The 26,679-nt window shown below is 42.1% G+C and overlaps 1 protein-coding gene across 1 annotated transcript in view; it reads right to left on the bottom strand.

Annotated features, from left to right (window-relative positions):
* Positions 1–26,679, bottom strand: part of FARP2 (FERM, ARH/RhoGEF and pleckstrin domain protein 2) — an 89,767-nt gene that overhangs the window by 46,587 nt on the left and 16,501 nt on the right. Inside the window, exons 3-6 of the mRNA XM_081096268.1 lie at positions 4,548–4,652; positions 4,330–4,372; positions 3,177–3,255; positions 621–718 (exon numbers count right to left, since the gene is read on the bottom strand). Of these exons, the coding sequence (XP_080952394.1) occupies positions 621–718; positions 3,177–3,255; positions 4,330–4,372; positions 4,548–4,652 (325 nt within the window). The remainder of the gene's footprint in view (positions 1–620; positions 719–3,176; positions 3,256–4,329; positions 4,373–4,547; positions 4,653–26,679) is intronic.

Raw genomic sequence — 26,679 nt, 5'->3', positions numbered from 1 at the left:
CTAAAGTTTCTGAAACTTTCTACAGCATGCTTCTTGCTTTCAGAAGCACTAGTTTACACCACAAAGATGTGCCTCCACCTCTAGTCCAGAAGCAACGTGGGTATTTCCTTCCTTCTGTCCCACCAGCTGGGGGCTTGGAAAAGCTCTGGCAAAGACCATACTTGCTTGCCAGAACCTCTTCTTACATTTCTCCTAGTTTGTTTTTGAAGTAACTACAGTTCTTCACATACTGCTTAACTTTCTCTTGTGTGAGATATTGAGGAAATATTTTCTTTTTCCTTCAGGGTTTAATGCCTAACCCATCACCAGGGGAGCTGTGACATTCACCCCAAGGAGACCTCTTTCTGGGGGTGCCACGTCAGGGTTACTGCCTGGCTTTTAGACTGAAGAGGTTTTTGGTAAAATGTGTGAAGGCACAAATGAGGGACAATCTGAAAGAATGTGTGTGGGACCGACTTTGGCCTTGAGCCTTTGTTTCTTAGCCGGGGGCTGTTTGCCTTAAGGAATTCCACTTTGTAGAAGTTAGTCTTCAGTTTATTACAAAATGTGAAAACTGAAAGGCCCGTTCTCGTTCAGGAGCCCTACGACACCTGCTGTCTGCCATACTGGCAGATACTGACACTGCAGAAGGTGGGACGTGAGGAGGGCCGCTGTGGTGTCTGTGCAGGTCAGGCGCTCTTCCAACAGGTCTCTCTTAAGTTGCAAGGCAAACAAGTATCTACAAGGGAATTCAAAACATCAGAGAGATCAGCTCCAAGGGTTCTAGAACACACTCCCCATGTCTCCATCACAGGAGAACACAGCCACTGATAACATCAAAGCAAAGTTATAAGTAACCCTTCATACCCCACAGCACTGAACACCTTCAAATTTCTCTTACTTCTGTTACACACCAACTGTACCCATGATTTTGTGTGAAAAAGGAGAATATCCAATTAAGATACAGCTTAAAACGTGGCTTTGAAACTTGTAAGCAGATTGATATTTCTTGGCTAGATTTTGAAGAACAGGGACTCCTAATACCACTGGTGAGAATGTAACCAGAAAAAGTGATTTGGAAATATTTATTTATTCCATCAATTAGAGGCCCAGTGCACAACATTTGTGCACTGCGGGGGGGGGGGCATCCCTCAGCCTGGCCTGTGCCCTCTAGCAGTCTGGGAGCCCTCGAGGGATGTCCAACTGATGGCTTAGGCCCGCTCCCCCTCGGGCCTAAGCTGCCAGACATCCTTAGCGTTGCGGCAGAGGTGGGAGAGGCTCCTGCCACCACTGCTGCGCTTGCCAGAGGGAGCACACTGACCACCAGGGGGGGCAGCTCCTGCTTGAGCGTCTGCCCCCTGGTGGTCAGTGCACATCATAGCGAATGGTCATGCCTCCTTTTGGTTGATTTGCATATTACCCTTTTATTATATAGGATAACTACCGAGCACAGATTGTATTCCAGATTTCCTGGATCTGGAAATATGACGGTGAACAAGACGAACACTCTCTCCTCCCATCGGAATTCACATTTTAGTGTGATATCTTAAAATGTACTGCATTCACTTAAAATTTACATGTGGGTACCCCCTGGGGAGACCAGGGATGGGGGGAGAGGGAGGAGGGTATAGGGGGGATAAATGGTGATGGAAGGAGTTTTGACTGGAGGGTGATGAACACACAATACAGTGTATAGATGATCAGTTGTGGAATCATGTACCTCAAACCTGTATGATTTCATTAACTTGTGTCACCCCAATATATTCAATAAAAAGGAAAAAAAATGTGCATACCCCTTAACCCGGCAATTCCAACAGAAATATTTCCAGAGTTCACAAAGATATGTGGAGAAGGATGTTTATTTATAACATTATAAGAGAGAAAAATTGGAAATAACCTAAATATGAATTAATATATAAGAATGGTTAAATAAATTAGATAGCAGCCATATATATACTAATAGGGAAAGATGTCCATACAGGCTATGGATGTGCAGGTAACAATATCCCCCTCAGAGTTTCATATGCACAGACTGCCTCTGCCCTAGGTGGGCTGTGCACTGCTGGGAATTCACCTGGAACATGTGGGGTCAGAGCTCCTGGGCAGAATGTGGTGCAAGGAGTGAGGGGCTACTTTTACTTTATAGAGCTTCATTTCAACATTTTTCTTCTCTTATCTCAAGTGAGTACTGTTTTTATATGAATAAACCAAGGACCATCTGCATAAACATGGCTTGGGCCCAGGATGCTGAATTAGGTAACACTTTATGTTACTCATCATTTTCAAGGTCTAAATATATTTAGAAGCTGTTACCTTAAAAGAGATTGTTTTGGTGTCAGGTATTTAATATGCCATTGAGATACATTCTGTACCATAAAAACTCTTTGTCATCCTTGGGGTCATTTCCTCACCTATATAGCGAGAGGTAAACAAATGGGATCTCGGACATTGCCTCACACTGACAGTCTACTTTTCTGATGGTAAATTACCTGTGAAAACTGCAGAGAGAGGTTCCTAAGACATCTAGGACAAGTCCATGTTTTGTCCGAGGGTTAAACAGTTGTCCTATTCAGCTCACACCTGACCTCGGCTGTGAGTTGTTTTAGGTTGTTGCTTTATTCTCATTACAAAATTGGTACATAAAACATAAGGGAAAAATCTTCTATAATCCTATTGCCCAGATGAAACAACTTTTAATATTTTCTTTCAATTATTTCTGCAAAGAATCGAGCATGAATTCAAGAGCTGCAGAAAAGAAGTCACCAGAAGTGTCTGCCCTACCTATTCATGAGGTCTCGCATACTAGGTACTTCTTCTAATTAAGTGTATTTTGTTGTTAAAGAAGTACTAGTAAATACACGGGCAAAATTTCTAAGAACTTTATGCACATGTATAAATTTATGCCCCAACCATATCCTAATACCCTATTTTTTAATTCTCAAATTTGTATCATAAACCTTTCTTCTAATTCCCATTCACATTTGTGTTTGTGCAAGGGTTAACTGTCAGAATGCTTCTTTTCACTACTACATACAGATTACAGTTTTTATATGTATACTGGATTACAGTCTTTATGTGTATTCATTCATTCTTTGAATAAATATGCCCTGAACATCTGATGAGCCAGGCGCTGTGGGAAACACAAGTGAATTCAAGGCCCTGCTGATAGTGGCCTCAGTTCAGAACAGGCTCTTTACCGTGTGTATTCCTCCTGCAACTGACCCGGATCGGGTGGAAAAAATTTTACTGCTAGGCGAAGCATTGCGTTCTTTGGCCCTATAAAAAGAAAAAATTTAAATGTCACATATAAGGCCATCTCTCTGTATTGTAGTTATCTTTCCATGCATTATGATATAGTTAAGCTAGTACTTTCAAATGGACTATTAAAGCAAATCTTTCCAAATGAGATAATAAGAAATTTCCTATGCATGAAATTATGAGTCCTAAGTACCAGTAAAGAAAAATTTTAAAACTCTTGTGTTAAATGGAGATTACTCAAGGAAACTTGAAGAAATGCAGGAAATTGCACATTAAAATTTTTAAATATATTTTTATGTTAAAAAGTTAAGGTATTTACATAATTAAGTAGTAATAATAAAAAATTATTTTTGAATTCCTTATATACTTTACTGAAAGAAAAATGTTGTCATCACTCACTATGCTGAATTGGAACAACCTGATTATTGTTTAAAAAAACATAATATATTAGCTCATCTAAGTATCTCAGCTTCATTGAAATGTTATATCATAACCATGTAATTTTTACCAAAAAAAAAAGAGGAACTGTTTGTTAAAATGTTATGGCAACCAAAATGGCCTTAGCTTATCAGTGAATAAAGAAGTTACTCCTCATGTCCTTTCTTCTTCAGTTTAGTACTAAGGAAGTTCCAGGTGAATTCATCCTATACAAATACATAAGAACTAAGAAGCATTACTACATGCCTTACATTTAAAAAAATTAATTAAGAGACTAACAAAAATAATCATGTTTACAATTACAATTATGTTTATAGTTACAGAATGGTATGAACTATTTTATTAAAATGCCAATTAAAGAAAGAACCTCAGTGTCATTTCATACCTTAAAGAGAAACTGCATACCTATTTTTGCATATTGCTTCCAAATGCGAGGCAAGTAACCTAGAACCAGCGTGAAAGCACTGGCCCCCTTTCCCCCTCCCCACTTATTAAACGGCACTGTGACCTCCAGGTCCATTTGCTGCGGGAGCACCCCTCATGGCTGTCCAGAATGGTGACAGGGGACAACTCATCATGCCTCAGATTTGAACAGTCAAGAACAAAAACAAAGCACTTTGAGTGAACAGAAGTTAAAAAAAAAAAAGGACTTACTTCGTACTTGCCTACTGATGGGTTTCATAGGTTCAAGCCAAATCTAAAGAGGATTTAAGAAGAGAGCAAATCCATGAAAATAACTTCTCTATTTAGTAAGTATGCTACAAACAAGAAAATAACTATAGTCATACTCAAAGGCTCTCGGTGACCTGTGGCTGTGGGGAGGGTCCTATAACATATCCAGGGCTATTTCCAAATGAATGAGGAGCACCTACCCAGTAGGAGGGGACGTTTTGAAACTCCAACCCGAAGTAGTCACATTCTATCAGATTCAAACGCCTCCACACTTGTGTCAGTAAGACCTGGCCGTCACATTTAGGCTGTGGTGAGACAGGTGAGAAAAAGCATGTAGAGGATTATATGACTTTAACAACAAAGACTTTAAACACTGTGTAGCATAAGGCTACTTCCTGCACATGAACTTTATTACAGTTAATTTCTTATTTCACATTTCTTCTAGGAGGGCTTCAGAACAGTCACAAAGTAGCCCTAGCCGGTTTGGTTCAGTGGATAGAGTATTGGCCTGAAGGATCTTGGGTTCGATTGGGATCCAGGGCACATGTCTGGGTTGCAAGTTGGATCCCTGGTCCTGGGGTCCTGGTCGGGGTGCATGTAGGAGGCAACCAACTGATGTGTCTCTCTCACATGGATGTTTCTCTGTGTCTGTCTCTCCCTCTCTAAAAAATCAATGGAAAAAAATAACCTCAGGTGGAGATTAACAAAAAAATAAAAAGTAAAATAAGAACTGTCACAAAGCAAATAAAATGAGTCTTGGGCTCTTTGTGCTCAGAAACTGACACCATTTAAATAAAGCTAAAAAATTCCTTCAATTTTACATTCTCAGTGTCTTTAGTCATATTTCTTTGTAAACTTAGGGCTATAGAAACCATTTTTAGTCTCAGTAAACATTTTATCAAATTTTGATATTTACTAAAAAGGCGGATCTCAGAGTCCATGTTTGCATAAAACCCCAGTGAATAAGTTACTTGGCGGCACTTCACGCTTATGAGAAGAGAATGGGCCATTCTCAAATGAGGTGGGGCAATCAGCTCTAAATTCCAGTGGACTAAAGACTAGAACAAAACCAAGGGGGATATTTCTATAATCTTGGGGTAAATAAAGTCTTCCTAAGATCAGCACAAAGGAAAGAATGACAAATTTGATTTGCTCAGTGAATGGAAAGACACTGAGCAAAGTTACATTCTAGAACCAAACTGAAAAAACCAACCATTATCTCATACTGCTTTTATGAATCGAGTGAGAAAATACAAAGGGCACTCCAGCCCTCTAATAACTAATGAAGTAAAACAGCAGGAACACAGCCATATCCGCGCACACTGCTGTGACCACAGTTCACATGACCTTCTGGGCTCGTTTGAAAACACCTCAAAATTTAAAGTGTATAAAATACCTTTGCCTCAGCAATTCTACTTTTAGAATTACTCCTAGAGATAGATATTCTTTTGTTTTGTTTTGTTAATCTTCGCCCAAGGATAGTTTTTCCATTGATTTTTAGAGAGTGAAAGGGATGGGGAGAGACAGAGAGAAAAATCGATATGAGAGACACATATTGATTGGTTGCCTCCTGCACGGGCCCCGACCAGGCCTGGGGATTGAGCCTGCAAACGAGGTACTTGCCCTTGACCGGAATCGAACCTGTGACTCTTCAGTCCATGGCCAATGCTCTACCCACTGAGCAACCAGCCAGGGCTCTCCTACAGATATTCTCACACAAATATACAGAGCTAAATATCAGGACAAACTCAGTAATGAACTGGTAAACTAAACAATGGTGCAATCATAATTGAAAATTGTGCAACCCTTAAAAAGAACACAGAACACTGCATATACCATCACGGAATGAAGCCAGGGCTACAGTTTAGTCAAGAAAAAATGTTTCCATGTCTATACAGTGTAGAAAATATGATTCCATTTCCCAGAACCCACACACCCTGTTTACATACAATAGAAACAAGTCCGGAAGGCTGGACCTGGCATCTTTACAGGTAGCCACAGTGAAAGGACTGAACGGAGATGGGGAGTGGTCAGGGCTTTTACTTTTACCTTATTTATGAACTTCTGTAATGTCTGCATTATTTTTCAATAGACATGTCATTTCCACGATTAAAAAATACTATATGCAAGTGTGTGTGTATTGTTCCAAAGGACACTCTGTTTCTTTAGGCTTAACAACCAAGTTTTCTAAATGTGTACCCAAGAAGTGCTTACTCTCCTAAAATGAGAATTCTTATCTGAAGGAATAAAACCTGCATCTGTTGTAACAAAGAAGCACAGAGAGACACAGCACAGTGAGAATCTCAGCAGAATGAGAAGTGAGCTGCAAGGTGATCTCATATGGAAAATATAACATAAAGACCAAAGAGCAAATCATCCTCTAGCACAGCGGTTCTCAACCTGTGGGTTGCGACCCCTTTGGGGGTCGAATGACCCTTTCACAGGGGTCGCCTAAGACCATTGGAAAACACATATATAATTACATATTGTTTTTGTAATTAATCATTATGCTTTAATTATGTTCAATTTGTAACAATGAAAATACATCCTGCATATCAGATATTTACATTACGATTCATAACAGTAGCAAAATTATAGTTATGAAGTAGCAACGAAAATAATTTTATGGTTGGGGGTCACCACATGAGGAACTGTATTAAAGGGTCACGGCATTAGGAAGGTTGAGAACCACTGCTCTAGCATCACCTCTTACAAGTGTCAGGAAGGAGCCCCTGTGACATGCTGGGGGATGGGAAGAGGCAAGCCCACGCCCCACATAGGCTCCGTGTCACTGGGATAACCACACAGTCCCTCCTCTCTATTCTCCCTGCTGACTGAGCTGACCAAGTTGCTGTAGCACTGGAGTTGGAAACACGGGGAATGTGGGGGTGGGGGGAAGAAGGCTGCACAAGGAACACCCAAGTCCCTCTGCTTGAGTGCACAGCCCCACACTATGAGGCGTCACCCACCAGGGGTGACCTGAACACCCAGGCTATTCCTGCACAGAAAAATTCCCTCACTTTCTTTCTGTTGGCCTCCAACATGTCCTCTGAGAACCTGGCAAGTCACTCATCTTTCAAGTCCCTGTAATTTCAGTCAGTTCCACCTAATACCACATAACCTGGTACTGACTCCAGTACTGCACTTCTGGCATTGCTATTTATACCTCTGTGGGTACATTTCTCCCACTAGACAGTAAATTTGAAGGACAGAGACTATGTCTCATCCACCTTGAATCTCCAGGCCCAGCACATGAAAGATGTGCCATCAATGACCTAATACCCTAACCAGCTGCTACTGCTCCACTATCCTCAGCCCATCCTTCTCCTTAAGCTGCCTGGCCACCCTTGTCTGCTGGGGGGGTTAACAGTCCTACCCAAGCCCTCCACTCCTGGTGAGGATAGCTGGGCTTGCTCCAGCAAACCTGCCGACTGGGCTAAGGGACGCCAACGCACATTACGTGTGCAGACCCACACAGGCACATTCATGATGCATTCTTGCCATGCAATGTCCAATACCCAGGATTGAGCTCATAAGTCTGGGCACAAAAATACATTTAGTGACACATGCATTTGTATTTATACACATACACACATGTATAATATACACATGTACGAGCACATATAGATACACATGTATAACACAACACACATATGTATAACGCACAACACACATATACAAACACTTGCATGCATAAGTATAAAACACACAAACACATGCACATATGTATAACACACACATGAATACATATCCCCAATACACACATACTCACAACATGGATGGATACACATATGGACATATGTATGTTATGTAGGTGGGTTTAACCTCCTGAATTGGAGTAATTTTATTAAACTAAGAAAGTTTTCGCAAGTCAATTAGCCTATGTTCAGGTAAGAAAAGGAATTTTGAATTCTCTGTGTCACCTGAAATATATATTCAACATCTACAAAACCATCAAAATCTGGTGTTTTTATAAACCATATAGAAACAGACAGTTCCAATGTTATTTAAATTGACCCTAGCACTGTAGTGGGGAATCCTTTCTGAATCTTTTTTTTTTCTGAAAAAGAACCCCCAATCTCCAAACAAATCCACACACCCCGCCTATAGAAACATCTCCATTTATGGGTATCAATGAAAATATCCCCACTAAGATATCAACGAACATAATCCAGCAACAACTAAAAGAATAATAAGCCATAACCAAGTACAATTATTCAAAAGATAGAGGATAATTTAACATATAGTGTTAGAAGATTTATTACTACATCATATTACTAGACCTGTAGGAAAAAAACCAATCCTATGATGAGATACCAATCCCAGTATCTGAGATGCTGAGAAGGCATCTGATAAAATTCCATTTCCACTCTTGGTATAAATTCTTAATAAAATAGGAAAGAGATATGACTGTTTACCATCTAACAAGACGAGTCACTCCCAAAGCACACTCCACCGCTACTGAATTAACTGACATCAACACAGAGAAGAAATGAGGGGTAAAAATCAGAAAAGGGGAAGCAAAACTATCATTTGCAGATACAATAATTAACTTTGAAAATCCAAGAACATCAATTAGAAAACTGTTATGGAAAAGAAGGAATTCCATTAGGTGGAGAGAAAAACTTATACAGATATCAACAGCCTTCACATAAACAATTAACCACCATTTTCAGGACAGAAAGGAAGAAATAACCATATTGTAACAACAACAAAAAGTTGAAGGAACTTGGAATAAATTTAACACTAAAAGAAAGCTTTATGGAGATAATTTATAAATCACTATTCTGAGAGAGAAAAAGGGGACAGTGAAGAGGCCTGAAGAGGTGGCGGGCACGCCATGTTCTCAGGTAGAAACTTCCCCAAAGAGACGTCAGGTCTTCTTGAATAAACTGCTGTCCTAGTAAGAGTATCAACAGGATTCTGAGGTACCTGATAGGCTGATTCTATAGTTGACATGTATTTTTTAAATGCAAAAATGGCCAAGAAAATTCTGAAAGAAGAAAAATAGGGGAGGACTAGCCTTATAGATATTCAAACTGTTGGAAACCGTAATTGAAATGTTTGGTACTGGTACATGTCTACAAAAGACAAATCAACGGAAGAGAATAGGAGGTGAAGAAATATATCCAAATATATAAGATACTGGAGTGTCTGATAAAAGTGACATTTCAAATCAATCAGTGGGAGAAAAACAGATTTTTTTTCAATGAATACTATTGGGTATCCATCTGGAAAAAATAAGGTTGTAGACTTACTTCATATCATAATTTCAAGATGAGTAAAACATTTAAACACAAACATGCCTATTCATCAAAGTGCTACAATGAGATAATTTTGTTTTATACTCTGGGTGGGGAGAAGGCCATTCTCAGTACACTCAGAAGCTAAAAGCCGTAATAGGAGGCTTGAGAGACTGAAAACATGAAGATCAAAAACATCTCCCAAGAAAGAAGCACTGTAAACTCAAAAGACTTTTTCAAAGACAAACAGGGAAAAACATTTATGGCTCCTATCACAGACAAAGGGCGCATTTCCTTAAAACACAGCAAACTGCACAAATCAGTAACAAGATAAGAGCTGAATTTTAAAAAGGGCAAAAGAACAGGCTGTTCACCAAACAGAAAACTAAATGATGTTTAAACATACACAAACACATCATGAAATATCCTATATGATAAAAGCCTAATATGCAAATTGTCCCCTTGGGCAGTCATTTGGGAGACCGGGAATTTGACCACTCGCCATGATGTGCGCTGACCGCCAGGGGTGGTGCAGAACATGGTGGGTGTGAGGGGGGCTCGATTGCCCTGCAACTGCGAACAGTGGCAGCGGCAGCGGGTGGGGCCACCACTGGGCTCCCAGGTGCTGAGGGAGCTAGGCAGAGGGCCTGGCCCCAACCGATCACCCCACAGGCGGGATGGTGGAACAGATAAGGGGGTGGCACCAGGCCAAGGTGGGGTGCCAGGCAGGGCTGTGAAGCTGGGGATGCGAGCTGAGGCTGCGAGGCTGGGGACGTGAGCTGGGGCCCGATCTTTGCAGGCCACCCTGAGGGAACCCACCCGTGCATGAATTTGTACACTGGGCCTCTAGTAAGAAAATAAAAATGAAGCTGAAATTCCATGTTTTGTCTATGGGGTTGGCAGAACTCAAAGTCTGAATGCACGTGTTGGGGAGTGTGGGAAAGGCATTCATTTGTCCACAGGGCTGACTGGAGCAAACCCTGAGGAGGCCAGAAACTACCTACTAAATGTCCACATCCACACCATTCTCTTAAAAACCCCACTTCTAACAAGTATTTCACAGGTGCAAAAACATACAGATAAATAAGACCTGTTCCAATAATGCCTCCAATAGCAAATGATTAAACATATCCGAAGTTCGCCAGGACAGGGCAGGTAATGAACTGCGGCACACCCAATGCCACGAAGGGCAGTCAGACCGAGGCTACTCCCTATGACCAACGTAGAAAAAGAGCACAGTGCAGAGCAGTGCCCACGATGTATACCTAATCCTAGCCAGCACCTTATCACTAAACCTAACCCGTACTTTAACCCTAGAGTGGGGGATATAAACACAGAATAGATATGCTGATGTGCATGTGAGGAAGTGCAGAGACTCTTGGGAGGGAGCACAGGAACAACAATGCTGGCGATTCAGAAAAATGAACCGTGTGAATGCATAACCTTCTTTATTATTATCATGAGCATGTACTAACCTATTTTTTTAAGTCTCTACATCTTTTTATTTTTTTTAAATATTTTTATTGATTTCAGAGAGGAAGGGAGAGGGAGAGAGAGAGAGAGAGTTAGAAAGAGCAATGATGAGAATCATTGATTGGCTACCTTTTGCAGACACTCCAGTGGGGATCAAGCTCACAGCCCGGGCATGTGCCGTTGACTGAAATCGAATCAGGAACCTTCAGTCCGCAGGCCGACGCTCTATCCACTGAGCCAAACCAGCTAGGGCTACACATTAAAAAAAAAAAAAAAAAAGTAGCCCTGGCTAGTGTGGCTCAGTTGGTTAGAGCATTGTCATGTATACCAAAAGGTTGCCAATTCGATTCCTGGTCAGAGCACATACTCAGGTCGTGGGTTCAATCCTTGATTGGGGTGTGTGCGGGAGGCAGCTGATCCATGTTTCTCTCTCACATCGATGTCTCTCTTCCTTCTTCTCTTTCTAAAAACAATAAACACATTTAAAAAGTAAAAAAGTAGGCTGAGTATGGAGGTAGGGGACTGTTTGTACACAGGGCCAAGTGCAGGATGTGGGAACCCAGGTGGACTGAGGGCTTTCCCTAGTGAGGGGGTGGGCGGGACTGGGGGGAAGGCAATAGAGACAAGCAGCCCAGGATGGGATGAATGCCAGACAGCAAGAGCGTATGTGTACATGGGAGGGTGGCTTGGAAGAAGGGGGACACAGCCCCCACCTGTCCATGAAGAGGTCCTGGGTCAGCAGGACTTGGAGAGGAAGAAGTGCACCCACCTCACACCTGCCACATTCCTTAGAGGATGGGGTGATGCCAGATCTGGAGCAGGAAGATGAACCAGAGCATTCTGCACCACAAAGTAAGGCAGTACTCACAGATCAATTGAGATGTGTCAAAGGACACAGACCAATTCCCACTGGTCAAATCTGGACAAACGGAGCTTCAGAGGAGAGAGTGACACAGTGGGCAGAATCCACTGATAGACAGGAACCCACTAGTCCACACTGATATACAGCAATGAATGAACTGAGTCTGAGGGGCAATGAAATGATCATGTGATTTCTAAGAACCTCCTCACAAAGTGCTAATTACAGAGGGAGGAAGAGTAATTTCACTGTGGAGAAACCTGGCAGGCATCACCTCAACCAAGCGGTCAAAATGAACATCACCAGAAATGGGACAAATTGAAACTGTATGCCACATGACCGGATGCAGTGAGAACCCATCATCCTTTCTGTGCCACCCCTGAGTCTTGGTCTGTTGGGCTACTACACCACAGACCTATGAACAACAGAAATTTATTTCTCATAGCTTTCAAGGCTGGAAGTCCAAGATCAAGGTGCCTGTAGATTCCATGTCTGGTGAGGACCCACTTCCTGGGTCCTAGGTGGCACCTTCTCCCTGTGTCCTCCATGATGGAAGGGGCAGGGAGTTCTCTGGGGTCCCTTTTATAAGGGCACTAACCCCATTCACAAGGGCTGCACCATCATGACCTAATCACCTACCTAAGGCCTCACCTCCTAAAACCATCACATTAGGGGGTATGTTTCCACATATGAATTTTGGGGGACACAAACATTCTGTCCATAACACCGAAATCCAATCATGAGAAAACAGTGAAGTCAACCTGAGACTTGTCTACAAAGTAACTGCTGTGATCTTCAGAAATGTCAAGGTCATGAAAGTCACAGGCTGGACACTAGAGACAGTGGACTGGGCCCTGTGTTATGAAGGACACTAGTGGGACCCACAGGGGACCTGACAGTAGGAATGGATCTATGCTACAGTCCTGATTGATGTTGATGAAGAACCTCCTGGTTTGTAGGAAACACACCAACAGGATTACGATGTTGGAGCAAAGTGCTGGCAGTTCACTGTCAAATCTTCAGATTTGTACTAAAAAAAATTATTTGTACTATTTTTGCTTTCCCCCCAAGTTTGAGATTTCTTCAAAATCGAAAGTTAAAAAAAGTTAAAAATACAAAATCTCAGCAGCTGAAAACAAAAGAATCCACATATAAACTAAGGGTGTTAAAAAATGAATTTAGCCCTGACAGGTTTGGCTCAGTGGATAGAGCATCAGCCTGCGGACTCAAGGGTCCCAGGTTCGATTCTGGTCAAAGGCATGTACCTTGGTTGTGGGTACATCCCCAGTGGGGAGTATGCAGGAGGAAGCTGATCGATGTTTCTAACTCTCTATCCCTCTCCCTTCCTCTCTGTGAAAAATCAATAAAATATACTTCAAAAAAAATGAATTTAGTAAGGTAACAGGACATAAAGTTATTACACAAAAAGCAATTCCATTTCTATAAACTAAAATAAACAACTAGAAAGTGAAAACTAAAAACTGCTATTTACAGTGGCAAAAAAAAAGAAAAAAAGAAGAAAAAGAAATCAAATGCCTCGGAATACACAAAAAGATCTGGAAGTCTGCTATTCTGGAAAGTATGAAACAAAGAGAAGCTAAAGCCTAAATAAAGGAGAGACAGAGTCAATGTCTTTCAATCTATGAACACAGCACATCCTCCATATGAGCGCTGATTTACCAAGTGAATTAATAAAGAAGCCCTGACATAAGGTGTTAACAACAGGCAGAAATGCAGACAGGTCTCACAGAGTATATACTCTGATGAAATTTATATGAAACTCAAGGTCTGGCAAAACCATTTTGCGGTAGCAGAGAGAGGGGTATCACAACTGACTGGTTAGCAGGGAGCCTGCCTACCCCAACCTGGGCAGTGGTACCAGCGTGGGGCACACTTGCAAAATCCACCCGGGTGCTCGGGGAAGGTATGTGCATTTTACGGTGGAAACTATACCTTGACAAGTAGTTACAAGGAAAATAAGGTAAAAAGCCCTTGGAGTTCATGAAAACTGACTGCCACCTTTTACATTAATCTCTGAGGTGTCACTGACCCGAGACTTGGAAACCACACAGCTCACTCATCACACAGCAGCCGGTCCTCTCACTGATGGTTCTGCTTGACAAGAACACTTGCCTTTGGCCAACAGGTCTCTCCAACCTCCACCTGCCCAAATCCCACCTGGTCAGTCCCCTCCAGACACAGTCCAGCTTGTCAAGATTTCTTTAAAATGGTTACCCAAAACAGAACACCCAAAAACACAAGTCTGGTCCAGTACCTACACAGTGGCACTGAGTCGCTGGCTATGCGTCACTGCACAGAAATTCAGTTTTCCAGAGAATAGAGCGCTGCTCTCCACGACCCCACAACACTAAACATATATCTATCCAGTTTACTTTATCAACAAATCATTTTACAAAGGATTGAATGCAAAAAAAAAAAAAAAAAAAAAAGGAGAGAATTTCTTAGACCATGTTTTGGGACAGCAGGAACCATATTTTGAATTTTGTCCAATAGTAACAAATCTCCACACATGTAGAGACTTTCAATGAGTTTTCCTTGAGGATAAAATGCTATACGGTTCTTGATACTTCAACTCAAATTATAAAAAAAGGACAGAGTTGTTTACATGGTAGGCACTCAGATTAATGAATGAACAAATCACTTAATAACTGGACAAAACCTCTGGTTATGACTATAAATAATGAAGTCCAATCTGATGTAACGTATAAAAGATGAGCAATTCATCAAGAACAATTGTGATGGGCTGATAAGGTATGATTCTGGCTGCAGGCCAAGAATGGTTTTCCAAACAGGCCCCCTGTCCCGGGAGTGACATAAGTACAGTTTCCAAGTATGTAAAGAATTTGAGGAAGATGTTCACCAGTTATTTCTAAACCTAAAGAAGACTAAATTAGAAACAGTTTAATTTTTTATTTATTTTTCTTTTGAAATATATATATATGTGTGTGTATATATACTGGTATGTTAAAACTAGAGGCCCAGTGCACGAAATTCATGCACTGGGGGTGGTGGTGGTGGGGTGTTCCTCAGCCCAGCATGCGCCCTCTCGCAGTCTGGGAGCCCTCGGGGGATGTCCTGGGGAATGCATTTAGTGAGTTCAGAGAGGAAGGGAGAAAGAGACAGAAACATCAATGATGAGAATCATCGATTGGCTGTCTCCTGCACGACCCCCACTGGGGATCGCAACCCGGGCATGTGCCCTTGACTGGAATCAAACCCAGGACCTTTCAGTTTGCAGGCCGATGCTCTATCCACTGAGCCAAACCGGGTAGGGCTAATTTTATTTTTAAAAAAAATACATTTTTATTGACTTCTGAGAGGAAGGGAGAGGAAGAGAAAGAGAAACATCAATGATGAGAGAGACACATTAATTGGTTGCCTCCTGCATGCGCCCCAACCAGGGCCAGGGATCGGACCAGCAACCGAGGTACGTGCCCTTGACCGGAATCGAGCCTGGGTTTTCCTCATTCGAAAAATAAATACCATTCTTACCTGGAAGGGTTGATGGGGATGTAATGAAATAACGCTCTGCATGATGCCTGGCCAGGCTAGTTTCCAAATTTGATGTCTGCATCCCAGAGCAGATCTCTAACTGGCTGAGAGAGCTGACACCCTCCCAAATCCCTTCATCCAGAACTCTGTACCCATCCAGTGTATACAATGGGAAGGAAGCAGATTCAACAGAGCCCCTGCTTTCCGTGACGGGGCATGTCACTCAAAATGGCAAGTGGTAACTAATTTCTCCTGCCAAAAAGTATGAAAACTTACTATCTTTTCTATAATGAAAGTTAAAGATACCAAACTTTAAAAGTTTTTTTGGTTTGTTAATCCTCATCTAAGGATATTTTCCCATTTATTTTTAGGGAGAGTGGAAATGAGGGGGAAAGACAGAGAGAGAAACATCCATGTCAAAGAGACACATCGATTGGTTGCCTCCTGCACACACCCGTGGGCCGGGGATTGAGCCTGCAACTGAGGTAAGCAATCTTGACCAGGTTCAAACCCGTGACCCTTCTTCTATCTGAGGGCTAATGCTCTAACCACTGAGAAAAATTGGCTAGGGCAGGAGTATTTTTCAACATAACTTGCCAAAATAATTTCTCACAGGTTCATTCCTCTTAATTTCTACAGGGGCATTGTGACTGGTACTAATTAAGTGTTGCAGCCAGTTCTGTTCTCAGTGTCTCTTGTTTTGTCACTTGTCCACTTCTACCCACTCATATCTGTACTTAAAATTTACTTTCTCTTCCTACAAGTGCAGAAATTCACCATCAGTTGGACTGCATTACCCACTGTATATTCCCAAAGTAGCAAATGGTTGGATGACATGAGACTGTCCCTGAATGGGGACGGCAAGTCCTCACAGATAGCAGAGGCACTGGTGTCATCAACAGGTCCCACAAACAAAGACAAACTGCCCCTTCAGCCATTTCCCACTGCAGTGAGAAGCCACCAAGTCAGCACTGTGCTTCGAGGGCTGGCTGCAGGAGAAGCAGCACCAAGAACATAATGTACAAAATACAGCTTAAAACCAAGATTTTTTTGTTCAGTGTTTCCATTTCCCCAGTTGGTCAGCTTAGACATAAAGCATATTGTTAAAGGTTTATATCCACAAAAATACCATTAAAGATTGTGTCTGGATGGGAATGGGCTACAAAAGCTTAGCTAACAAAGTACTTCTTTATTCTTTGTCTTAAGCAGTGTGGGAAAATCCTTCTTGAAAAAGCTTGATTTCTTCCTTCAACTTGTTTGTTTCATGTGTCCATTTACTTCATTTGCCAAATTCTAACATCTCTATCTAGATGCCTCCCCTGTTATAAAATGCATATCTCTACAGTTAGTTTCACTGCTTAAGATTTTTCTTCTCTAATAATTAAATCAGCCCAAATTTCCTTTTATACAATTCCATTGTGGAAGGAAACTAAGCATGAGAGCTTGTAGGAGACTGTAGCTACATTCATTCTAGATTCTTTGAAAGGTCACCAACATTTTTGATGGGCGTCTCATTCTCTCTGGCACACTTTCAACTCTTAGGTTCTCCCATATTCCTGAAATGCTGCAGCCACAGAGACTGGTGTTGAATTTGGGAGCACAGCTGTGAATGTTGCTTCTGATTGTTGGGGGTTCTGTATCAGCTCTTCCACGGTGGTTTCTCCTCAATGACATAAGGAAATAGGACAATGAAAATCCCTACACTTGAACCCGTGAATGTGGGGAAGCCCGTGTTCTAGACGTTGCAGCTTCTCCAAGCCCACCACCCTAAGCCTTGCTTTGTGAGACTGAGGTCCACAAAAATAAGCCTTTCTGTTTCTGCAGCTCTGGGCACAGATGCCAGCAGGTTGCCAGCTGAATGCAGGAGACCCAGTGCCCCCCACCCCCGGGATCTTCCCAGAACTCCAGTCCTGTCAGTGGGCAGTGACCATCTCCACCTCCCTGGTCAGAACCGGCCCTGGATTCCTCAGTGCTTTCCTTCCTCCTCAGCCATTCATTCCATTCATTTTCCAGTTCACATAACTGGTGAATTTGTCTCCTGACCAGTCCCTGGAAAATGCCCATGATCTGTGAGCCTCAACAGCTTTACCCCGGAAAGAAGAGTCCTGAAACTGGGGCATTTTCCTAATCTCCAGTGGCCAGCCTGCCATATGTCAGCTCAGGCAGTCAGCACCCAGAATGGCACAAAAGCTCAGCATGACCTGATGAGGTCTGAGAGTGGAAGAGGTCCATGTGGGCACCTGTCCTGCTAGTTCCCTTCGGAGTCCCCAAGTTCACTGAGCAGTTCTCACAAGTGGGGGGATAGAATCGGTAATGAGCTTCCTAAATCAAGTGGGTGCAGAGAAGATGGGGACATGAGTGCAGAAAGGTACACATGAAATCCAATCTGGTCATGCGGGAGGACCAGCGAGACCTCCTCACACCATGACAAGGGCAAGGGCACATAGAACAGGACACATGAGAGTGAACAGGCCCAGTTCCCCACCACAAGCATGGGACATGGGACATGTCAGATACTACGACCAAACATGCAACCTGCTATTTCTTTTTTTTTTGCTAATCATCACCCAAGGATATTTTGCCCATTGATTTTTTTAGAGAATGTAAGGGAGGGAGACAAAGAAAGAAAAACATTGACGTGAACGAGACACATCGATTGGCCACCTTCCACAGGCGCCCAGGTCTGCCAGGGACCAAGCCTACAACTGAGGTACCGAGTTGTGTGCCCTGGACCGGAAGTGAACTACTGACTCTTCAGTCTGTGGGCTGACACACTAACCACTGAAGCAAACTGGCCAGGGTGCAATCTGGTATTTCTGATAAGTTTTAGGAGTTGGGAGAGAACCTACTTTTTATTCCTTATCTTTTTGTTGTTGTTATTAATCCTTACCCGAGGATAATTTTTCCACTGATTATTACAAAGAGTGGAAGGGAAGGGGAGAGACAGAGAGAGAGAAACACTGATGCAAGAGAGACACATGGATTGGCTGGCTTCCTCCATGCACCCCGACGGGCTGGGGATTGAGCCTGCAACCGAGGTACCGAGGTACATGCTCTGGAGTAGAAGTGAACTAGCCCTTCATTCTGCCGGCCAACACTCTAACCACTGAGCCAAACTGGCTAGGGCTATTCCTTGTCTTTTATTTTATTTTTTATTTTCTAATCCTAACTCAGGGATATATTTCCCATTGATTTCTAGAGTATTCCTTGTCTTTAATTGAGCCTCAGGGACAAAGGGAAACAGATGTCTCAGCTCAGCCGTCAGCCACCTGGGCAATTCCTTGCTTGCTTCCTTCCTTCCTCATCAACCAAGGGCTTCTGGTCGGTCTGCCTGTCCTTGCTTGTGAAAACACACCCAACAGAAAGGAAACCTGTCTGTCAGCGTGCCCTACCCACTCACCCAGCCTGGGCCCTGCGGCCAAGGCAGTTGTCACTTTCACAAGAGAAGCCTGCCTGGGAAAATCACACTTATTTTTTTAATCCTCACCTGAGGACATTTCTTCCATTGATTTTTAGAGAGAGTGGAAGAAAGGGAAGAAGAGGGACAGAGAGAAAGAGAGAGAAAAACATTAGTGTGTGAGAGACACATGGATGGGTTGCCTCTCACATGCATCCTCACCGGGGCCTGGGATGGACCTGTAACCCAGGTATGTGCTCTTGACCAGGAATTGAACCTACAACACTTTGGTTTGCCGGCCGTTGCTTTATCACTGACCTACACCAGCCAGGGCAAAAATCACACTTTTAAAATGGTCAATGATCACTTCTCAGCCTTTTGGCTAAGATAAAGTGTTTACATCTGTTCTTACCAGTTTAAAAAAACAGTCAATAAAACCAGTATTGGTCAGTCTGAAACCTCATTCCAAAAGTACAGACAACCCAGAACACCAAATACTGAAAACCAAACTCCTGACACAAAGACAGCAACCAAATGCAGAAAAATGAACTCCCAATGAACAGTGTGAATGGGCTACACTAAAGAAAATTTAATACATTAAGATTCTTGAAAAGATCAATGTATTAATAAAATGTGGGGACTTTGGGGGGGAACTAAAAAATAAAAAGGGGAAATACAAAGATAATTGCAGCCTGGCTGGCGTGATTCAGTGGTTGAGTGTCAACCTATGAACCAGCAGGTCATGGTCAGGGCACATGCCTGGGTTGTGGGCTTGATCCCCAGTGTGGGGTGTGCAGGAGGCAGCTGATCAATGATTCTCTCTCATCATTGATGTTTCTATTTCTCTCTATATTAAAAAAGAAAGAAAGATAACTGCTAAAATTAAACCTCACTAGGAGGCCTGAATACCAGATTAAGAGGTGATGAGTGGTCCCTGGCCAGTGTGGCTCAGTTGATTGGAGCATTGTCCTGCATTCTCAAAGGTCATGGGTTCCATAAATTATCATTCTTCAATCTCTTGTGGAATTATTAAAAATAACAACAACAAAAAAACACACACACCAAAAGACAATATAAGAAACAAAAATGTGAATATCAGTTGGGGAAAAAAAGGGAACTCCATTTTCAGCAAAACTAGGAAGAGTGCAGGAAGAACCCAAATGTCTATGAACTGAAGACATTACAGTTACATCCTAAATCACAAATTTGGAGGGAGGTGTGCCGACAGAAACAGAACCAGAGCGCACAGTGCCAGGGCACAATTTCCGCAGGAGCCACAAAGAGCATGGCCAACGGCATAACCTGCAAAGTTAAACCTAAATTTCATCTGCAAAACTGAGGGAAGAAGCTCAGGTAGCAGAGTCCCAGCTTGGATCAGCCTGGCTTGGTATAGTAGCACAGGGGGCAGGACCACAGGAAGGTATACCTGTGTGGGACAGTGAGAAACTGCAGGGCAGAAACCCCACTGAGGGACCTTCCATTGGCTGAGAAGAAATAAAAGCCAAACTAACTCACACATAAGCCTGGAGTCATTAGCTACATTTCAAGTTTCAACTGGTCTATAATCAGCCACCCACACAAAACCTCCTTTAGAATAGCCAAACCGTGAACAACTTAATTCAAAAATGGGTAATCAAATAGAACCAACACTGCAAATATTCAAAGACATTCAAGATAAAAAGAGGAAACAAAACAAACAAATGTCAGATGCACACTCAGTAGAAATATGTTGCCTCTTTAGCAGATGAAACTGTGACCAAAATTTCATAATGAAATTAAAAAAGTTAATAAGGCACCTGCCTCTGAAATACAAGAGCACAAAGCAGAGATATAAGAACTCTAGAAAAAGAAGAGAAGGCAGCACCCATTAGAAGAAGGATCACTGTGTGAGAGCTCCTGTGCCGTTTTCTAGCCATGTGGCCTTGGGTAATACCTGAAACTGGGTTTCTTGTCTTTATATTATTGAGTTGTCTGTTATTTTAAAAAACATTCTAGATATAAATTCCTTATCAGATATATAACTTGCTCTCATTCTCTTTACTTTCTCAATAGTATTCTTTCTAGCACAAATTTTTTTTATTTTAATGAAGTCCAATTGATTTATTTTTTCTTTTGTCATGTGTGATTTTTGCTTCATATCTAAGAAAGCACTCTTTAACCTGAGGTCATGAAGATTTATTCCTAGGTCGTCTTCTAAGGGTTTTCTAGTTTTAACTCTGACATATAGGTTGTTGACCCATTTTGAGTTAGTTTATGTGTACAGTGTGAGGTAGGGGTCCTACTTTATACTTTGTGTATGAAGATCCAATTGTGTTAGAACCATATCCCCACTGAATCAGCTTGGCACTTTTTTCATTGTATTTTTATGAACTGACCATAAATGTAATGATTTCTGGACTCTCAACTCTATTCCATTGATCTGTGTGGCCATCCTGATGTCAGTACCACACTGCCTTGATTACTGTAGCATTGGAGCAAGTTTTGATATGAGCAAGTGTGAGTCCTTCAACTTCTTTTTCAAGATTGTTTTAGGTTATTTATTCTAGGTCCCTTGCATTTCCACATAAATTTTAAAATCTGCTTGTTGATTTCTGCAAAAAAAAAAAAAAAAAAAAAAGCTTGGATTTTGACAGGGATCACCTTTAGTTGGGAAGTACCACCATCTTAATAATAGTAAGACTTCTGATCCAAAATCATGGGATGTCTTTGTACTTATTTAGATCTTGTTTAATTTCTTTCAACAGTTTTATAGTTTTCAGTGCACAGTGTATTTTAAATTTTTATTTATTTATGTATTAGAGGCCCAGTGCACGAAATATGTGCATGGGTAGGGTCCCTAGGCCTGGCCAGTGATCAGGGCCCATTGGGGCCTTCCGGCTGCTGGCCAGGGCCTTCCTTTGTTCCGCGCCATGCCCTGGTGGTCAGTGCAAGCCATAGTGAGCGATCGAACTCCCTGTATCAGGTTGAACTCCCAAGGGGACACTTTGCATATTAGCCTTTTATATATATATATATAAGATAGCTAGGTTTCACTGGATCTTATGCCACTCTGTGTGGAATTTAGCCACACTGCCCCTGGTGGTCGTAGAAGCTGGGCTGTCCTCAAGAGGGAGCAGGTAGAGGAATGAAATGCAAACCAAACACCTGGGCTTTCACAGCTAAGATCTATGCTCCATTTTACTACTTTTCTTAGAAACACTGGGAACACTTGCTAAGTATTTTTTTAAAAATATATTTTATTGATTTTTTACAGAGAGGAAGAGAGGAGAGGGATAGAGAGTTAGAAACATCGATGAGAGAGAAACATCGATTCAGCTGCCTCCTGCACACCCCCTACTTGGGATGTGCCCGCAACCAAGGTACATGACTTTGACCAGAATCGAACCTGGAACCCTTCAGTCCACAGGCCGATGCTCTATCCACTAAGCCAAACCGGTCAGGGCCTTGCTAAGTATTTTTGATAAACACTACCCTAAAATGAAAGTGAGTGTATATGTTCTCTGAGCCAAAACTTTTCCTTCAATCTTTAGGTATTTATTGAAGGGGGGGGGGGATCTCAATTCCTTCTGATACTTGGTTCTGACATTTAAATATTTTCTTTATCCCTGGATGGTGTGGCTCAGGTTGGAGCCTCACCCTATAAACTGAAAGATCTCGGGTTCGATTCTCAATAGGGGCACATACCTAGGTTTCAGGCTCCAGCCCCAGTGCAGAGAGTGCAGGAGGCGGCTGACTGATGTTTCTCTCTCTCCCTTCCTCTGTCTCTCAAATAAATAAAAATGTATTTTAAAAAAGATGGACAATGCAAAGGGAGGATAATTTGATCCTATAAATAAACATATCAGTGGATTGTATTTTACTTAGAATTTTTTTTAATTATTATTTTTTTTTTTTAGGGAAAATTGATCTTTATTAGTATGAAAGAGCAGCCTTGAAATTACATTTTGATGACTATGGACATTTAGACATTTGCCATCTCTAATTACAGGCAGTGTGAATAAGTGGAGACAGCCAAGAATTGGAGGGAGGAGAAAAGTACAGCCCAATTTTTCAAGCTGTTTCTTTGTGACTCAGGTGTTAACCATGTGCCCATGCCTCAGTTTCCTTTTTCATACAACAGGAAAACCTGTTTATTTTTATTTTTTTCTTTATTGATTAAGGTATTACATATGTGTCCTTATCCCTCCACTGCCCCCGACCTCCCCCCATCCCTCCGCTCGTGCCCTCACTCCCCTAGTGTCTGTGTCCACTGGTTACGCTTACAGGCATGCATACAAGTCCTTTGGTTGATCTCTCCCTCTCCGCGCATACCCCCCACTCCCCCGCTCCCCTGCCTTCCCTCTAAATTTTATTGTGTTTGGAAATTTGCAATTATTTTTATAATAATACTGGGAAGGAGGGAAGATCTCTCTGGATTATTTCTTTTGTAATTTTTCCCCTATAAACAGTTTAATTAAAAACCTCTAGTTGACTAATAGGCTATTTGAAACTCTCTTTTTTATGATTTATAACTACAGATTTCCCCTTAAAAAATTAGTAGTTGACACCAGAACTGGTTTGGCTCAGTGGATAGAGCGTCGGCCTGCGGACTCAAGGGTCCCGGGTTCGATTCCGGTCAAGGGCATGTATCTTGGATGCGGGCACATCCCCAGTGGGGGGCGTGCAGAAGGCAGCTGATCGATGTTTCTCTCTCATCGATGTTTCTGGCTCTCTATCCCTCTCCCTTCCTCTCTGTAAAAAAGCAATAAAATATATTTTAAAAAAAATTAGTAGTTGACTACCAGGGAATATACAATTTTGAGAGGGGGAGGGGAAGAAGGGGAGAGAGAAAAAACGAGAGAGAGAAAGAAACATCAATTTGTTGTTCCACTTACGCATTCATTGGTTGATTCTTGTATGTGCCCTGACCAGAGATCGAACCCAAAATCTTGGCATATTGGGATGACGCTCTAACCAACTGAGTCCGACCAGGGCTGTATTAATTTTATAATTTGAAAAATACATTACAAATACCTTTTAGGGTGGAAAATACAAAAAGGCCCCACGAGACAGTTATTTTATAAATCTAGTAGATTTGAATAATTAAAAGTAACAGCATTAATTTCTAAACTGCAGAAAATTTACAGCAACAAAATTTTTTTTTTAAATATATTTTATTTATTTCAGATAGGAATGGAGAGGGATCGAGAGATAGAAACATCAATGATGAGAGAGAATCATTGATCGGCTGCCTCCTGCACGGCCCCCACTGGGGATCGAACCTGCAACTCAGGCATGTGCCCTTGACCAGAATCGAACCCGGGACCTTTCAGTCCACAGGCAGATGCTCTATCCACTGAGCCAAACCGGCTAGGGCATACAGCAACAAAATTTTTTTTAGAACTTTACAGCAACAATTTTCCAGAACAAGTCTGCCCTCCTGTAGTGCTCTTAGTTCTCTCCAAATTGGGTTCCACAGAGTAAGAAACAACTGAAGACCCACTGTCAAAGCCTATGTTCTTAGCAAGAGTTTATCAGACTCTCTCAAGATGTCTGTTTGTATTCTTTTTTTTAAAAAATTCTTCTTCTTATTTTTTAATCTTCACCTGCAGATATTTTTTCCATTGATTTTTTTAGAGAGGGGGAGAGGGGGAGAGAGAGAAACATTGAAGTGAGAAGACACACTGATCGGTTGCCTCCTCCACTCACCCTGACTGGGGCAGGGAATCAAGCCTGCAACCAAGGTAGGTACCTTTGCCTGGGAATTGAACTCGAGACCTTTGACACATGGGCCAATGCTCTAACTACCGAGCTCCACCAGCCAGGGTTGTTTGTGTTCTTTTTTTTTTTAACTTTTAATATTTATTTATTAAATTGATTGGGGTGGCATTGGTCAACATGAACATATAGGTTTCAGATGTGGATTTCTATGGTGTTTGTATTCTTTATGTTAATATAATAACAAGTTACATGATGTTAGTACTTATTTAAAATTCAGCATTTAATTTCATAATGAAATTTGCCTTAACCACATTTAGGGTATGTTTCTATTATTTTATATGGTTTTAAAAGATGCAAGATTTGAGATAAGTTAAAGCCAGAAGCAAGCAGCTATAGAGCTAACTATCCTTGATTTAACATAAATTTGATTTAAAAGAGCTCACTTAGTATTTTTAACATGAATGTTCCAACATATTTTCCAGAAGGATAGCAATATCTAAAGCCTTAAAGTCATTCTGAGTTGTCTTAACTGAAAATTATTTTAATAGGGAAAAAATGGCTTTTCTTCTGCTACAAAACTCTGACTTTACCAGTTTCAAATATCAACACATGCAAAAAGGCACATGGGCACATATTAGGAAGGACCAAACAAAAATGTTATAATTATGATGAAACATTATGAATATCTGAAAACAGAACACTAAGAAAAATGTATTTTTCGTAGTCAGAAACATTAGACTTATTTTAGAAAAAGATATTTTAGATTTATCAATGAAATATGCTGGGAGACTAAACTGAAGCTTTTGAGGAGGCTGTCAGTTCCAGACAGGGGTACAGGTTGGGCTTAGAGCACTTCTCTGATTTCCACTGTCAGCAGAGAAAGCCCTGGAGAAGGAAGGGCTGGGATCCTCTGCGACTGTGGTGAATGTGATCTACAAAATTAGACACAAAAATGCACAACATGTGTGCACAGACCATTCCAGTAACAACAGTTTGGAAGCACCTACAGATGTTTTTCATGTTTCTCTTTAACTAGTCAAAATCTCTAAAAATAAAAGCCTGCAATGACTGTGGCCCAGGAGTCAGCGGCTGAGGAGTTTCACTGCCTCCTTGGCTAGCAATGCAGCATCTGACACTGGGTGCAACACCAACTTGTGTGAATGTGAGGACAGCATCACAGAGGGACAACACTGGCACCTGTGGGAGGTCATGGCAGTGGCCACCCTGCCCTTGTGCATGAGAGCCCAGACCTCTGAGGAGACGGCAAGGCCCCTCCACGTGTCCACACCGCCCTGACCTTGCTCCCATTGGTGACTCAGGCCCAGCCTGCATCATCTTGGCATTTCTAAGCCCATGTCTCCTCTACCGGAGAACCCTGCAGCGGCAGCTTCCAAACACTTCCAGGACCACACTGATTCTCACCACCTCCTGTCACTCCTGTCCACACAACGTTCTGGGCCAGGCCCTGGACAGGCTTGGTTCAGAGTCATCGTGTCCTTGGTGCTTTTCTGTCCATGAACACTTTTCCTGAGAAGAGGTCCACCCCTCCCACCTTCCTACCCAAGTCCCCTCCCTGTGTGTTTCTCTTCTGAGCAACAAGGGCTCTGTTGTACCTTGTTTACCCTTGAGCTCCCACTGCAGAATAAGAAGGCTGGGCTCAGTGTCCATTCCCGCTGGCCTCTGTACCCCCAGTTTCTTTCTTTCTTTTTTAAAAAAATATATTTTATTGATTTTTTACAGAGAGGAAGGGAGAGGGATAGAGAGAAACATCGATTCAGCTGCCTCCTGCACACCCTCTACTGGGGATGTGCCCACAACCAAGGTACATGCCCTTGACCAGAATCGAACCTGGGACCCTTCAGTCTGCAGGCCGAAGCTCTATCCACTGAGCCAAACCGGTTAGGGCTGTACCCCCAGTTTCTAAATCAGCCTGGTGCCATCCCCAGTCAGGAGACCCAACTGGCAAGTTTCATTTCCATACCCCTCTGCTGAGATCCTGAAATGACTTCTCTACTATATAGCTATGGTGGTGGGACTGTTTGGCATGGAGATCAGTAGGACCTTGTTGCTTGCAGAACTTCGTTGTCACTGTGTCACCTAACATAGATTGTGTACACCAACCTTATGGGTTTGCGTGAGTGCATGTT

Source organism: Myotis nattereri (genome assembly GCF_964212035.1).
Source record: "Myotis nattereri genome assembly, chromosome: 7".
In the NCBI taxonomy this organism is placed as follows: Eukaryota; Metazoa; Chordata; class Mammalia; order Chiroptera; family Vespertilionidae; genus Myotis; species Myotis nattereri.
The sequence above is the reverse complement of the archived record's forward strand: the minus strand, read 5'-3'. Positions and strand labels throughout refer to the sequence as shown.